This window comes from Rhipicephalus sanguineus, chromosome 7 (assembly GCF_013339695.2).
Source record: "Rhipicephalus sanguineus isolate Rsan-2018 chromosome 7, BIME_Rsan_1.4, whole genome shotgun sequence".
In the NCBI taxonomy this organism is placed as follows: Eukaryota; Metazoa; Arthropoda; class Arachnida; order Ixodida; family Ixodidae; genus Rhipicephalus; species Rhipicephalus sanguineus.
In genome coordinates this window covers 104588810-104605913 of record NC_051182.1, presented here as the reverse complement: position 1 = coordinate 104605913, position 17104 = coordinate 104588810, and the positions used below count along the sequence as shown (strand labels likewise).

Below are 17104 nucleotides of genomic sequence, written 5' to 3'. Positions count from 1 at the left end.
TCTCAACTAGCAATGGCAAAAAAGCAGCTGTGCCAGTGGAAACAAAAAAAAAAGAACAGAGGATCCAGGCGCAGCGCCTCAATGTGGAAATTGAATCCAGATCTTTTTAACACATTCAAAAACTGAAGAATAGGCTATCACTCATGGGCGACGTCGTTGCGATAATATTCAGATTATTTTACAGTCGAAACCCGCAATAACGAAATCGGCGGGGAAAGCGCAAAATTTCGCTCTTGCGGGAATTTTGTTGACGCGAGAATGCGGCAGAAAGGACATGGAATTACAAAAAAACACATTTTATTTCCAAAAGACAGTAAGTTTGCTTTGGCGGGCCTTACCATGCAGCAATTTCATGCCTCTCGATAGGGAATCTCGTTTGCCGCGGCACAAAGTTCGCCCCATGCACTGCTCAGTGACGGCGGCACTGCGCTGTCACCAGTACCGTCATCTAGTGCGCCTACAGGCGAACCTTCTTCTGGCTCCGCTGGATCAGCGCGCATCAGCGCAGAATCGTGGACAGCGAGCTGTACGCAACGCCGAATTCTTCGGCGACAGACAGACAGACAGACAGACAGACAGACAGACAGACAGACAGACAGACAGACAGACAACGAACTTTATTGGATCCTGAGGAGTTACGACCCCCTAACGGGAGGCCGTTGTAACTGCTGGCCGCGCCCACGTAGCGGACAGAACGCCGTGACGCTCCGCCCTTTCCTGGGCCCTCTGGATAGCCTGGGCTTGCTTTCGGAGTGCCGTGCTTCTGATGGCCTCCTCCCATTCGGCTTCAGGGGAGAGAAGGGTTTTAGGCAACGCGGGACAACGCCAGAGCATGTGAGGCATGGAGCAAAAGGTTTCACTGCAGTTGTCCATTTTTTTCCTGCCCTTTTTCACGTCACTGATGATTGCAGCCTCATCTTCCAGCGTGATGAACTTCCACTTTTTCGTTGAAGGCGGCATCTTCGCAGGCAGCGAAAACGGACGAAGCAATCGCAACACACAGTTCACGTTGCACCAAGCGACCAAGCAAACGCTCCACGAATGGCTCTACACACGCGACCATGTGCACGCAAAGCCGACAAAGCCAAGCACAGAGCCAAGCCAACGAACGAAACTCCGTGAGGAATGTGGATTTGGCTACGTAGTCCGCGATAACGAGCAGGTGTTTCGGCAAGCCATCATCATCATCATTAACGCCAGCTTTATGTTTTTTTTTTGTAAACAATCATGGCGGCTGCTTCTCAAGTGCGCTGTAGCGATAGTTTTGCACAATTTAAGTGTAGCATGAATGCCTTTCAGCAGTTTTCGAATGTGGTTAATGTGTCGAAAGCAGATTTGCGCACTCGTGTTTCAAAAATTTCGTTAATGAGGGAATGCTGTATGAATATCTTTCATAGTCGCGAGTTACGAAATGCATTGACTCCTATGGGCGTTCGCCGGTGCTCCGAAAATATTTCGTTGAGATGAGAATTTCGTTTCCTCGGGATTTCGTTATCGCGGGTTTCGAGTGTATATTATGCATAAATGCGAAGACAAACGGCGCAAGGGCAAACAATAGCGCTCAGGGTTGCCAGGTATGGCTACTTTGCGCCAATTTGGCTACTTTTTTAGGCCGGTGGCGGCAGGAAAAGTGTGTTGGCTACTTGGCTACTTCTTGGCTAGTTTCTTGTTGCCTCAATTTGAACCAAATTATAAATAGCATGTGACGTCGCAGCCGCTGGCGTTCGAGCATGCGGTGTCAAGACATGGTTATCAAGGCGTGTTACAAGCTCCCGAAATTGAATTTGGCGCTCGCATTATACAAAAGAAGAGTCTTATGCATAAGTGGCTGGGACTTGGGAGAAAACTGTTGCATGGCGTTTCATTTCGCAGACCACCTATTGCTGAACGCGACTTTAAAACTAATTGAAAGTGAACAGGACAACCGAAAGCGCTCCGCATCTAAGGTGCTATGCACTTGTCGACATTAGAAATCGGATATCTGACGAACTGCTTGTGTCGTTTCCAAGAATTAGGGGCGGACTACGACTCGAGATTATTATTTACTCGAACTTCGTCATCACGCGAGAAACGATTGCCGACGTGAGTACAATTTATGCTTCAATTACGGAAACTGATTTTGTGCATGAACACTTATGCAGCACTAATTTTTATTGTCGGTGGTACTTGTAGCCCTTTCAAGAAAAGTCACGCAAGGCGCGCGAAGAGGACGTCATTTCTGCAACAGCGTAAGAAACTTCATCATCCGGCACGAAATGATTGCTAAAGTCAACAATTTATGCTTTATTCTCAGAAATTGGGATTTTTAAGTGTTTCTGGTGTACTTCTTTACGTTTCCACCAAAAAGGCTACTGAATTTAGTCATTTGAATAACAAGGTCGCAGTCGTTTTCACACACGTGTGGCTACGTTTGGCTACTTTTAGTGTCCTTGGCTCAAATTGGCTACTTTCTGGCTAGTTTTTCCGATTTATTGGCTATTTTTTGTCTTTTCGACCTGGCAACCCTGATAGCGCTCGTGTCGTCTGATCTTTTTCTTGGTCTTCGTGTTGTTTGGGCGTTCGTTATGTTACAAACTTGCCCTGCTGTCAGTTCTATTTTTCAATGAAAGCTTATATGAGGTGGCGTTGTCGTATGGGGAAAAAAAAAACCCCGCGGCCCTCGATGGTGCGCCGGTCGCGTGCCTATTTGTACTTGCCGTTTTCCAATAATTGATGCTCTTCTCGATCGTGGCCTTGTCGGCGATCTGGACTTTCATCGCGATTACTCGTCATTACTAGTTGCCACATTTCATTGTTGCCTGGACATGAACGCATGACCTCACGTTCCGACGCCGGCACCAGAGCGTGAGCCGCTTCTTTCCCGCCGGGCGAAAAAACGCACGAAAGGGTATCGCGCGCTCTGCACCGACTTCTTTTAGGGGCGAAGCTCCTTAAAGCGGCACCCGTTCGTCCCCGTCGTAGTGCGTAACCAGTCTTAACGCTAGTACCAGATCTTGACCTCCAAGGTGGTGCCGGTGGGAGATTTCTCCTGTGCGTTGTTGAACACTAAAAAAATTCGCAGCATGCGCGTTAACTAAAAGCCGAATTCTTCTGTCTCTCATTCCCCATTAGCAGCCATTGGCATGTTCCAGTAGGAAACGTTAGTAGAAGTAGAAGTGTAAGTGTTAGCTAAAAGCCGACTTCTTCTGTCTCTCATTCACATTAGCAGCCATTGTTTACCTCCAAGGTAGTGCCTGGTGAGATTTCTCCTGTGCGTGATTAAACAATAAAAATTTTGTTCAAAACGCCGTTGATTGATGAAATAAACCAACGAAAGACGCCAGTTGTTTTCTAAAAGCAAAACGAAAAGACGCCAGATGTTTCTAAAGCAAAACGAAAAGACGCCAGCTGCTTAACGAAAGACGCCAGATGTTTTCTAAAGCAATGGTTTTCTAAACAATGAAAATTCACAGCGTACATGTAAAATTAAAGTGAGCTGCAAGTCATCATAACTCTCATCGAACCTTTAGTATAAACGCGCCCGATCTCACGTCGGTGATGATGTACTGGGCAGAATTCACGGAAGATTCACGGTTTACCGATGAACCTCCGCAGCTTCGCCCACTCATCATCATTCACTCCGTGGATATGCTGTGATTTTTTTTCATTCTGACAGAAAAAAAGCAATGATAAAAGAAAGAAAGAAATTAGTATATCAGGCAGGCACATGCCAAGCTTTACTTGCCCCCATTTTCCCCACAGGGGAGGGGCTCGTGAATTGTTTTTTTTATCGCCGGGCTATTCTACAAGTGTGAAGTAAACCGGAATTTCAGTTTGAGCATATTGCATATTAATGAGCGCTATTGTAGACAAATGAAATAGTCTTGGCAAATGACTAATCTGTCTCTTTAACAGTCCTCTAAATTGTATAGTAGCCGATGACAGGGACGCTTGCCGGCTGGCGTAGGCTAGAACATGATGTCGAGGTTTACAGCGCGTTGCGGGCGCTGCGCCATCTCAGAGGTCTGTGCAGATTCGCCACACTCCTTTTTCAGTGATCTGTGTCCTGCGCAATTTCTGGTTACCGATGATCGCCACGTTTGAATGGGCATCAATCGTCTTAGAGCAAGGCAGTTCTCGCCATTGTACCTCACTTCGCCTTTATGGTGGACCAATCCCGCAGACAGGGCAGTCAATAATAGGTCCTAATCTGGCGTCCTGGGACCACTTCCTTGCAGTAGGACACTGAAGTTCCGAAGAGAGTGTTCTTGTGCACAGGATGCGCCAGAAGCAATCGTAATGAACAGACGTCATAAACGCGATGATTTGAGTGCCCCGTATCGTGTACCACTCTGTATGTGCTTCCTGAAACCTGCGGTTGATGTTCTGGACGAGCATATACATGTGCTCCGCAGTTGGACGTTATGGGCGTTAATTAGAAGCAGAAGAAGCCTAATTGAGCTTCCCACCAAGGCCCCCCCCCCCCCCCCCGCCCCAGCGAGGCCAGACGATGAGGTCGGCGTGTCCCGATTGGCGGAGCAAGGTCATGTGGTGCAGTTCGTGCCATCTCGAAAAAAATAAAATTAAATAAAATAAACAAGCTCTGGCAGCATCTGACATTTAGCGTTCTTGATCTTTGGTTTGTTTGTTTGTAGATGCGTCAGTGCCACGTCACTTGCTCGTAACTACCGTTATGTGCTGTAAACGCCAACACGTGCGGCGTCTTTCGTGCAAATTGTGATGCGTGTTTGCAAATTGTGTGTCGGTATCGACGTTTCCTTTGCCTGTTGTTTTGTGACAAAATCTGAAGAATGCAAGAATGATGTTGCCTTACGCCTAGTGGCCTTCACGCATAAGCGATTTGAAGAATCTCATGGATGTAAGTTTGACTTAACTGAATGCGACAAGATTAACTTACATACAGATGAGATTCTAACAACTATCGCACAACCAGTACATGTGCTAGGCGTAATAGGAAAAAAAGAAGGATTTAACCCTTTGACACGCTATGTACGCAATTGTGTACACCACTTGTTTTCGCTATTTGTATTAACTAGGGGCTAAGTAAGAGCGAGATATATCGAGCTTTGGATGAATTGGACCTCCTGCATAATAAGTTTGTCTACGTTTACCTTCATAATGCATTGTACTGTCCCATATGATCACTTTACTGACGGCACTACCACGTTCGGCGAGTCGTTCGACGTGCCGCTTCCTGCTAGTCATGTGAAAAGTATAATTTTTCTTTGCTCAAACTGGGCATAACCAAAAATGAACTTGAATATATTTCTAGCCTCAGATTTTATTCTATTTATGCCAAAACATAGCATCAGTGACTTCAGAATAAACAGATATTTAATTACAACTTAATTAGGATTAGTTGTTATAACACACATATATGAACTTATTATGACATTATTTTTTCTGCAATAGAATATTGAGTGCCTTGAAATAACTTTGTATCGATTTGACACATTTACAGACAGTTCTTCATAGGTGGCGTTTGAAAGGGCTAACTAACACAGTGCATCTGTGTCAGGTAAATGTTAGATGTTAGGCAAATGTTAGGCAAACCAATTACATCATATACCTAACTGAGTACATCTTGGCGAACTGTCTCCTTGCTCTTCCTGCTATGTTTATTCAAATAGCTTTTTGAGTCGTATTTTATTTGTTAGCCCAAGTGCTCTCTCGGCTTTCTTTTTTTTGCTGCCCATACATAAAGTAGTTCACCGCATTGTTTTATTCCGTCGATATACAGCAAAAAGCGTTTATCAAGATGCTGCGAAACTAAATTTTCGGATTTTCGGCGCTATTCTCACTCTTTTGACTGTCTACGTCATTCCTAATATTTTGATTATTTATGTTCAACCAGTGTTTACTGCTATGTCAAGGTGGTTTTCCGCACAAAGTAATATAATCTATGGGTTTCCGAATCATACAGTAAAAAAAAAAGAAGAAAAAAAAATAAAAAGAAAGAAAACGCGTACGACTTAGCGAAATATTAAAGTTGAGTTCGCATGACAAAAATGTCAATTATAAGGAAACTTGATGAAGATCCTAGGAAGAAAAAATTGGGGGACCCTTAAGCTTCGCCTTTAAGAGTTGAACGCAATAGCGAAATCCGGCCCCTGGTGCGCACTTCAACCACTAAGTGCGTACTTATTAATGTGTATTGTTACACACACACGCACACAGACACACACACACGCGCGCGCGCGAGAATGGTACAGGCTGTTTCATACTTAGGGGAAATCTCGGAGCGCCTGGCATCGCGATGCGACTAGCGCTGCAATCGCGCGCCGGCAGCAGCTCGCGCGTGCACAGACGCTTCAAGGGTGTAGAGTTGTACATCTGCGCACGTGCGAGCTGCTGACGGCGCGTGGTTGCAGCGCTGGCCGCATCCCGATGCCACGCGCTCCGAGATTTCCCCTAAGTGTGAAACAGCCTGTACATACAGGTTTTTGATCTAAAGCAAGAGTCGCATGGCCTCCAAGATGCACGCCGCGCACTTGCCATCTCGGAGGCCATGAAGAGTCTCACAATGCCTCACAGATGACAGCACATTATCTAGCGTTTGCTGTTTGCTTGATCAACGCCTCCTCTGGAAAGGCGGCATTGGCTTGATATGTTTTCCGCTAGATGGACATAGTTGTCCATTTCCTTTCTCGATTTTTCGCTCACAAATGATTTTTCGCTCACAACCAACGCGACCAACGGTCCCGACACCGACGACGGAATTTCTGCGACACGAGCTCTCTAACGCTATCGCGTTAATATTCGAGAAAGATTATAGCGACAAATACTCTGTTTTTCTCATGATCGTCTCCACGAACCGTTTTAATCTATTTTCCACAGGCATCGAATTTTTTATCGTCTGACCTTAACGGGTAAGATGAGAATACTTCATGCTTAAATGTCATAGTGGTACCGCCTGTATGGCGTTTCTACGTATTCACTGCGAGTGTGTTCCATGGAACCGACTTTCTATTCTGCTTAGATATATTTTCCTTTTTTAGCTGGCCCTAAAAATGTCATATTGTTACAAATCACCAGGTGATAGGAGCTATAAGTAGAAGCATTGTAAAGAATAAAACGACAGAAAGTTCAGCTATTCAGTACGGACTCATGATAAAAAAAAGAAAACTAGGCATGCGCAACCGGACACAAGAGATCAGAACAACACCAATGCCTTTTGTATTGTTCTAATACCTTCTCTTGTGTTTGCGTCTGCCCGCCTACGTTCCTTTATCATGAAGCATTGTAAATTGCGGGAGGTATCTTGCGATGCTTTGTGCAACTAACACACGCATGAAACGTTTCAAGGCTGCACAAGCTTTCTCTTCAAAGAAAAATCGTAAAAGATTGAATATGTAGACAGCGAATGTTTTACGCCAGCACATAAGTAGAATATGAAAAACCATTGCAACTTTGTGTCTCTCTACAGAAGAACTATCACAAGAAAATATGGCTACCGTCCATCTAGTGACACGGTATCGTGCAAACGACATACGTTTACGGACGAGGCGACAATTCTACAGCAGTATTCGCACCGTCGTGCAGGACCTTCTCAGTGACGTTTTTCTAACTAGCTGGTCAGCAAGGAGAGCAGCGACTCCCATTGGTTGCAAAAGCGACAAGCGAAAACCGCTCAGAGCGCAGCGTATAAAACGCGTTCATGTGAGTCAGCTAAAGCTATACGCCAATAAAATGCTTCGGAATTAAAATGTTGACCAAGAAAGTCAAAAGTTTTGTGTACTAGCACATATTCCATTCAAGTGAAACAAGGTTGGTCAGAGTTAATTACGGTTAAAAAAATTCAGAGTAGATATTTTTGATCACACGCCTTTGCCGCTCTGTAATATAGATTCGTATGACTAAATTTGCGAACTTAGTGGAGATCCTTAAGATATAAACGGAAAGTATCGTATCGGACACAATCACGGTAGTATCTTTTACCGGTATCTCCAATACTTGTTGTTTGCCGTGGTGGTAAAGTGGTTATACGGTGCTCGGCTGCTGACCCGAAAGTCCCGGGTTCGATCCCGGCAGCAGCGGTCGCATTTCGATAGAGGCGAAATGCTAGAGGCCCGTGTAATATGCAGTATCGGTGCACGTTAAAGAATACCACATAGCTGAAATTTCCGGAGCCCTCCACCCCGGCGGTCCTCATAATCATATCGTGGTTTTGGATTGCAAGAACCCAGATATTATTATTATTATTATTATTATTATTATTATTATATTATTATTATTATTATTTTATTATTATTATTATTATTATTATTATTATTAGGAGCTGGCTCGCCAGGTTCTCAAGCTAGGGCGAAATCCCGCGCCGTACGCGTAACCTTAGTTCCAGAGGCGACCGCTACAGACGCAGCTCGCGCGAAAGAGAAGTCTTCTTGTTCTGGTCCTTTGAAAAGCGCCTTGATGATGATATTAACGCAGGCAAAACCACATATAGCATAGCCAACTGTAGCATGCGTACGCTCGCGCGAAAGAGAAGTCCTCTTCCTCTTCTTCGAGCGCCGTGATGATGATAATAATGCAGACAAAACCACATATATCCTAGCGAACTGTAGCATGCGGCGCTCGCTCCACGCCGGCGCGTGCTATGGTTTGATAGGAGACCGCTGGAGGGCCACAACTGCGCGCTTCCTCTCTTTTTCGACACTCGTCAGCCAGTGCGCTTCGATACTAATAACATGAACGAAAAAGGCAAGGCGGCGGAGCGGAGGGTTTGCAAGGAAGCAGGCGCGCGGGCTCGCCGCCAAGACCCTGCGTTGAGAGCTCGCGAGGCCGCAGAGAGACGTCAGAGTCGCGCGGACCCCGAGATACAAGCCCGCGTAACCGAATCAGCGCGGAAGCAGCGGCAAGAGAACCTCGAAGAGGTACGGGCGCGGGATGCAGCGGCCAAGCGCCTAAAGCGGTCGTTACCTGAAGTTGGTGGCGCCGACGCGCGCTTCAAGCGCGATTTCTTCGACCACACATTCGGCCACAGCTGCAAGGTCGGCGACCGCTTGTGGTTCGACAGTAACCTGAACACAATCACTACTATAACAACGTGCCACGTCTTTATATGACAGTAGAGGCATTGTACGGAGCACTCACGGTTTACCCGATTATCTCCGAGCCAGCTCCTAAATCATCATTCACTTCGTGGATAAGGCGTGGTTTTTCTATACTTGTTGCCCGAGTATCTCGTAATGTATAGTGGTACGATTGTCAGGTATTGTTGCCCAGCCCTCAGCCCTGGTCTCACACTATTCTGTGCCCAATATTCGAATCGTGATATTTGTACCCAAACGTCCGGAATTTCATTTTTTAAATTCCGCATCGAGATTGCTAACTACTCTCTTCATTGTCGAAGCGATATCGCATTAGACTAATGCGCCAATGTCGTGGTGTCAGAATTCAAGGATAAACTTTCTCGCCTAGCGACGCGCAGACGCTTTTCGTATCAGCAAGAACGTTTTGTTCGACTGCGCCAAACGCGAGGACCGCTCGCAGGCAGACCCGACCCTACGTTTTATTCATTCGTTACTTCCGGTCTGTGCAATGGTTTATCGCGAGCGAGCCCGAGCGGTTGCAACGCTTACGGTGCCCGGATTTTGTACTTTAATACGTCGCCGCCAATCTACACAAACTATTCACTGCGGACTAACCGGGTGACCTCGCCCGGCGCAGGTCTTTCGTTCGTATAGCCGACGGCAACGCGACGACGACGACGACTTCGTGAGTCAATCGGTTGGAAGGTGAAAAACGAAAGGCGTCAAGGGGAAGGATAACTTGACGCGGACTGGAGCGTTTCCCGTCTTGCGTTCCGACAACGCCCTGCAGGAAGTTCTCGCTTGATTATTCCCGTTAATCGTCTTGAATTGCCTCTTTTTTTTGTCTTCTTCCACTTCTTCGGCTGCTCTTATTGGGTCCGTCGATGACGGACACCATTCCTAGACGACTCGTAATGATTCGGGAACCCCAACACGTGCTGCGCGGGCTGCGAAAGCAAGCGAAGCCTCTACGTATAAAAAGAAACAACATTTCAGGTAGCTGAACTGAATCATCGGATTGAATTAGGAGAAGTGAAAAACCACAGAGTTTCCTAATGATACGCTAGAGGGAAATCTGGCGCCTAGCGTCTATGGGAGTTGCAACGCGTGGCGCTCCGGCCAGCATGGGAATGATGGGTGGTACATGGATTTGCCTGAACTTCGTTATTTCGGCTACGTTTGGCTCCGTGTGGCCTGCAACCGCTTTGTCGCGAGACGAAGTTCAGCAAACGTTCAGCAGTTCCACTTCAGCACCTTGACCTTTTTAGGCTCACCAATTCAAATCGGGTCACGAAGTTCACAACCATGCATTCTTTTATCCGAAACAAACGCCAAAACGCAACAATAAATGAAGCCGCGAGTGCGTTCGAAACCGCGAGCACGAAGATTAGGCAAATCTGTGTACTACCCATCATTCCCCTGGTGGCTGAATGATCGCAGCGCCGGAGTTCCCTCTAGTTAATATTGTAGGAAACTCTATGGTCAAATTTGACTAGTCCTATTTGTACCTGAACAGCTCGGGGGCACGTGACCAGGGCAGAAACGTGAAGCATGACGTCACACAAACCACCGTTCAAATTGAATGAAAGGCGATGTTTCTGCCTGACGCTGCGTAGGTGTCGCCATTTTTCCAGTGTCAGTGGTTGGCTCGTGCGACCGGCAGGCCAATAACCTATGCCGTGCCACTTCGCGGTTCTCCATATTTTGCCAGCAATCCTACTGCCAGAGCCAGGGTCGACAGCGACGGGCCGCTGTACCAGTGACGCCACACGTGACGTTTCTGCTCATGTCACGTGACATCGAGCTGTTGAGGGCCGAGTCAGTGCTGCTGGTATAACAATGGACAGCCGACATTAGCAAACACTAGCCAACGTTTGTCGTCGATCATTACGCGAATGCTAGTCATAATCGACCGCGATTGTAGCATGTAGCAACACCAGGCGACATTTGCCCGAAGTTGGCCGGTACTATTACCAGTATTAGCAATCAGTTTGCTATCTAAGCCAGCACCGGCCAGCACTAGGCGATATGAGCCGTCATTCGGCCGAGACAAGCCCATGCTACCGGTGCCAGTGGTGTGCGGGTAAAGTGGGAATTTAGTCTGTTCAGGCGTATTCGTCGCAAGCCGCCACAGAATGTGGATGGAAGAAGACGTGGCAAAACACCGTTTCAAACGAATCAGTAAGAAACTATACATAGCTGCGCGTTCACAAAAGCCTCTCACGCTAGAAATCTTCACGAGTGAAAATTCCAACCGATGCTGCCACCAGGCGTATCATTAGTGAAATCCATCAAACCAATGGAAATGAGCCCTTACGGATTGCAGTGGGAACGAAATAGTGCTGGAAACTAAATAGACGTGAAAAAGAAAACAGGACGAAGCTGTCTTACTCCAGACTGAGGCATTTTACTAACATCAAAATAGAAAACGGACCCTAGGAAACTCGACAAAAAAGACAAGAGAGATAAGTACGCTGGAAGCTCGGTGTATGCCTAAATCGCCAAAATTCCCTGCCGCTTAGCAGCACACACGAAACACTGACGCATGTTGCTGCGCTGTGATTTTTTTCTCACGCGTTTCGTGTGTCCTATTTCCTCTTTGAGAGTATAGAAGCTACCTTGCGTGAGTAAAATTACTCATCCACCAGTTAGCCCTTCATTCTTGAGTATTTTCTTGTCTATTCCATCTTCAGCACTGTTTGCTTCTCAGTCATGATGCAAAATGCTCACCAACGCACGTTAATTACGAATGAGAAGCTTTGTGACTTAGGCCTGTGGTTTCGTATTCGTGATGTCGCATGTATACGGAATAAGTGTTCGTATGAACAAGTCGCGACTTATCATAATAGGGGGAGTGTTGCAACCGTTGGCGTCCCGCCAGTGCTTGTGAAAGAAGAGCCGTGAGCATTCGGCCCTTGATTGTAAATTAATAGCGTTGCGCATGTCGAGACAACACGATAGGTGCCATAAGGTATGCACCGACGATTACGATACTCCACAATGTGAGACTTAAGCACAGCTATTTTGATGTGTTAACCATACGAACTCTGAGGCAATGAACTCTGGAGGCATGAATGCCTGTCTCGGCGACGGCAATGCCATTCTGGTGCGGCGACAATGAAATCGACATTTTCATTTATATGAGTTCGTCTATTTCTTTAGTACCGCGCTCCATGTCACCACCACGGTCCTTTCCGGCCGCCTTCCATTCGAGACTGCACCCATTCCGCCAGCTGTTGATGGACTTTTTGGAGAATTTTTCCGAGCTGACGGTACTTTTGCCAACCCAATAAAATGAATCGGGACGCATCGAAGCAAGCGATTCGCTTTTGCAGTAAGTGGCCGTGTCAATTGCGAGGTCCCGCTGCTGTCGCACAGTAAATGAGCTCAAAACCGCGGGAACCGGTGAAGTCTGCAATTTTTTCCTTTTCTGCTTTTTTATGTGCAAGGCTGCACTACAAAAACGCGCGTGCTGGCCGGCCTAAGCAAATCTAAGCCTTGCTTATAATGAATGCTCCATCAGTAGTAATGGAACAACCCTAAGCGCATCTGTAAAAGAGGACGGTTTCGTTTGACAACCAGGCAATGCTTGCGAAGCAGCGGCTTCTAGAAGCTTCCCCCGGGCGATGAGTATCACTCTCAGAAAGATCTCGCCAGCGAAGGCTGATGAAGAACAGTGTAATAAAATGACAGAAAACTCGGGAATGTTCGCCAAGTACGCAGATAGGCGATCACGGCGTCGCAGGAAACGCACTGGACGACTTTCAGTGGTAATAAAAAAGAAAACACGAAAAAATGCTTTCGAAGTCTCCAATAGCGCCTGCAGCGGCCGACGGGCATCGTTGCAGAGGCGTGGTATGGCGGCGCACCGCGCGTACAAAACGCTACCGTAAAAACTAAAACGCAAAAAGCAGAGACCGAAAATTAAAGCAGAGAGAGCGAATAAGAAGAAAAAAAGAAGAGAAGCCGAATGAAGGGGAAAGGACAGTGCAACCGAAAGAAAGAAACGGAAAGGAGAAAACAGGCTTTGATAAAGAAGGCAGTCGGACCAGACTTGCACGATGCAGGAGCAGGTAGGTTACCTGGTTTCTGGTCCGCTGGTTGGGCCCCCCGCCGGGTCACGTGACCCGTCCGCGCAGGGAAATACAAGCAAAAACGTTTTTGAGAGAGGGCACGCTTGAGGATCAACTGAGTGAGGGAGTGAGTTAGTGACGAAGCGGTTGAGTAGCCAAAGAACACGCTCCAGGAGTCCGTGCTCCACCGGTTCCGAGGAGGTGGGTGGCGAGAGAACCATGAGAAGGGGGGGGGAGGGTTCGAGGGGGGAGGGCGGGTGGCGGCCAAGACGGCGGAGGACCCGTTACGCTCAAAGCAGGTAACGGTGCTCGACTTGCTCGGATCGGTCGCCGCATACTGCTGCTCCTCTTCGTCTTCTTAACTCGTCAACGATAGCTGGGTGGTTCACCCTCCAGAGAAGAAGGCCCATCATCAACGAGCACGGAGTAGCGCCCTAAGGTGCGCGAAGACGTCGACGTTTCTGCGTGGCACCAGGCTGGAAGGATAGCAGACGACACGTCCGGGGGACTTCTATAAGAGTAGAAACCGAAACAAGTAAAGCTCATCGTCTGTCGTCGCCAGCGCCGCTCCTACGAGAGCGCGCTCTCCTTGCTTTCCGCGGTTGCTTGGAAGTTGATCGCCGCTCGTTTGCTAGAAGCTAGGTGGATAAACCGCTCGTGAAATTTCACCGCACGGGGGGGACCGATACCGGCAGTTTCGTAGTTGTGGCTGTGGCCCGATTGAAAGAAAATCGTCATCTAGAACTCCCACCTCGACTTGATATTTGAATTTTTCTGTTCTTGTGGTATCGTGCACAAAAGAAACGCCAGTGCCTGAATTCGAGCCCGTGTTCCTGCTGAAACAGTGTGTGTTATTCCGTGAAAACTCCTACGAGTCGGCTAATCGACCGCCCTCATCGTACCAGGACTACCTGATCATCACTGGATTCAGAAGCCCGCCGTGCTTAGTTATATATTTCGCCATGGTAAGTCTTTACCTCCTAAATACTTTTGCCCTCTTGCTAACGTCACTTTTAATAGTTACAAGTATGCCGTCTTGGCTCATCATGCTAACGTATTGACACGTTGCACCTGACGACTTGCAATGTTCAGGAATCGGGGTGCAAAGAATCTCAAGTGGAACTTCAAACATTAGAAATAGAATCCTGCGTGGGACCAGACCTTCGCACCAATGGTATTGATCGTATCGTATTGATTGGGACCGTGTTTTAACACGTGACACGCTTGCGACGCATGAGAGAATCGTACTGAAAAGTTGAGGTGAAAATTACCCACTGCTCAATGTTTTTAAATAACTTATGGGTTTTACATTTTCGTGAATGGAGTATAAGTTGTTTACGTAGCCTGTCCTTTGCCAACCAAAGTTCTTGCGCAAAATGAACGCAGGAACAGGAACAGACTGCTTATAGGTTTGTTCAGTAGCAATTTGTAAGAGTGGATTTCATCTGGCAACTAATTGAGACGCATTCGACTCCTTGTGAACTTATTATCTTACTAGTTTTCTTACGTTTTATGCAACGTTCTTAGAAACTCCGTTTTCCAAGCCGGCAATTATGACAGCCTCTTTATTAAAAAAACATAGCCTCTAAACAATGACTTCATCAGTTGGTTTGCCACCTTGCGGGTTTATGAGCCATTTTCTACAGGAGCTTCATTTTTTTTTGTGTGAGATAAAAAGCACAAAGTAACCACAAGGAGAAAGTGCTCTTCGAGGCTTCAGTATATCTCTACACGTATTTGTTAACTTTGTTTTCTCAGTAAGCTTTTATATGCCGCGTTATTCACCAGGAACCGGCTGGCACCGGTTCTCACGAAGCGGGCGTTCTTTCGTGGAATCATTTTGTAAGTGCGAACACCGTTCCTTGTTGCAGCTGACATTTAAGGCAGCGAGTACTAGGCGTATCCGTAACCAGCGAAAAACTGGTAGGCAAGTTACGCAGGCACATTAGGCTAGCACGGCCGGGAATCAAATCAGTAGAGCGAGTCGAGATTCGATAGAAGAAAGAAAGAAGGTTCCGTGTGTAAAGAAACAGCACACGAAATTTGTGCGCTCAGTGCAGCGATTGCAGAAAGAGTTGCATTGGACGTGCGTACGTCACGCACTTGATAACGATGTGGAGCTCTGTTTAGCTTATTGCGATTAGTTATATTTTATTACTTCGTTTTTGATCTGTAAAGAAACGCTTTACAAAGCCCCGGGGCTCGCAGCACGAAGCCACGCTCCAATGCTGTTTCGTGGAGGGGCGGTGTGTATATGGGTCTGTGTTTAGGCCACTGTGAAAACGTCACGAGCTTATTTTTCTGCGGCGTGAGGTGCGATTTTCATCAAATAAAGGAGCATGTTAATGCTTGTGACAAAGCTAGCGATTACTAGCATGAACGCTGAAGATTTAATTTGACTTACACAAAGAAAATGAGCTTGCAGTACTTCACTGTGGTGGGTCGCACTTAGTGGCAAGCTGAATAATCGAAAAAAAAAAAATGCGTGGTATAGCTTAGCGGGTAAAATGTCGAGCTGCTAAGCCCGAGGGAGCAGGGTCCATTACCAACCACTGTCGAAATGCGTGAAAACAGCCATGTCCTGAGATTTAGGTGCACGTTAAACAACTCCAGTCGGAGGAAATTACTCACTGGTTCACCACTGAGGCGGGCCGCACAATCTTACCGTGGTTTCAACACATGAAAGCATGAAATCTAACTTTCTAAAAACCTATTTTGGAAAAAAGCCGAACAATATAGCGATAAAGAGGTCGAAAACCAATGTTAGAAGGTGCTTAATTGTTTACGTGTTGCCATTCAACACTGCTGATTGACTATTTTACGGATGGGTTTTGGTGCTGACAAATGGGGCTGTTAACCTTGCCGTTTTGTATCTTTGACATTGAATGTTTCTTGACCTTATTAATTCACGTCGCGATGTACAAAAATAACAAAACGTTCCTTTAACGGCCCGAGGTGGTGGCGCTCACGTGTCTTACGTAAAACTGTCTATAAGACGGCAAAGAATATTCCGACCGAAAGCGAGAGCTGAGATGAAAAGGGGCTTGTAAACTGTAGAGAGCTGCACCACGGCCGCTGGATATTTGTACAATCTGTAAAAAATATTCATTCCCTTGTAACAAAATCTCGGCCGTATCCTCAAGCTTTTGTCGCCCGTAGCCGTTCCTTGACGATATTGCAGGAGATAGGCAACGCACGCCAGCAAGGCAACTTCCAAGTAGGCGGCGGCATAGCGTGAGAGCGAACTAATTGGCATAACTGGAGGAACCAGTCCGACCGTTTGTTGATTACACTGCGGGCCGCGTGCCACCGTTTGTGCGGTCTCCTGCGATGATTCGTTCAGTTTCCGATTAATCTCCCAGCCTCAGAGCTACCGGCTGCCCATTGTGCTGTCTGGCACGCGGCAAAAGAAGCGGTGTGCGGAGGAGCGATTTTTCGAACTGTTGTCAGCCATTTGGAACGTTCTAAGTGTTGAAGCTTTTTATTAAATGCGAAGCATTTCTTAGCGAACCTCAGACGCTTTGGCCGTTTCTATCTACGTATCTATCTATCTATCTATCTATCTATCTATCTATCTATCTATCTATCTATCTATCTATCTAGGACGTCTGGGCACTCTCCTGTTCTCCATAACTTGTAAATGTACGAAAATGAAGGGGATCAGTGTATGACGAACACGAATCACTGATCACGACACGACTAACGCAAAATACATGTTGCGTCGTCATGAAACCCTTTCTCTCAGTCACGGTGGCACATACCCGTAAACCGCTATGTTATGCGGGTATGTGCCAGAGGTGTACAGAGTCTCAAGCAACACAGTAACGGCGAACTCACACATTGACACGTCAAGGAAAGTGATTAATAATAATTGCGGGGTTTTATGTCCAAAACCACGATATGATATGAGAGACGCCGTACAATGGCTCCGGGACATTTTGACTGAATGGATTCAGAGCGATACAACAAGGACAGGGGTGAAGAAAGGACACGATTTTG

General features: G+C 46.7%; 1 protein-coding gene across 2 annotated transcripts in view; it reads left to right on the top strand.

The window, feature by feature from the left end:
- The window catches only part of LOC119399690 (probable chitinase 10), a 685554-nt gene that overhangs the window by 480819 nt on the left and 187631 nt on the right, over positions 1-17104 (top strand). Inside the window, exon 2 of one of the 2 annotated variants that reach the window (XM_049417815.1) lies at positions 14040-14070. In XM_049417815.1, the coding sequence (XP_049273772.1) occupies positions 14068-14070 (3 nt within the window). In that variant the 5' untranslated portion in view covers positions 14040-14067. Of the gene's footprint in view, positions 1-13899; positions 14071-17104 lie in introns of those variants that run through there. The other variant, XM_037666509.2, reaches the window with a different exon arrangement.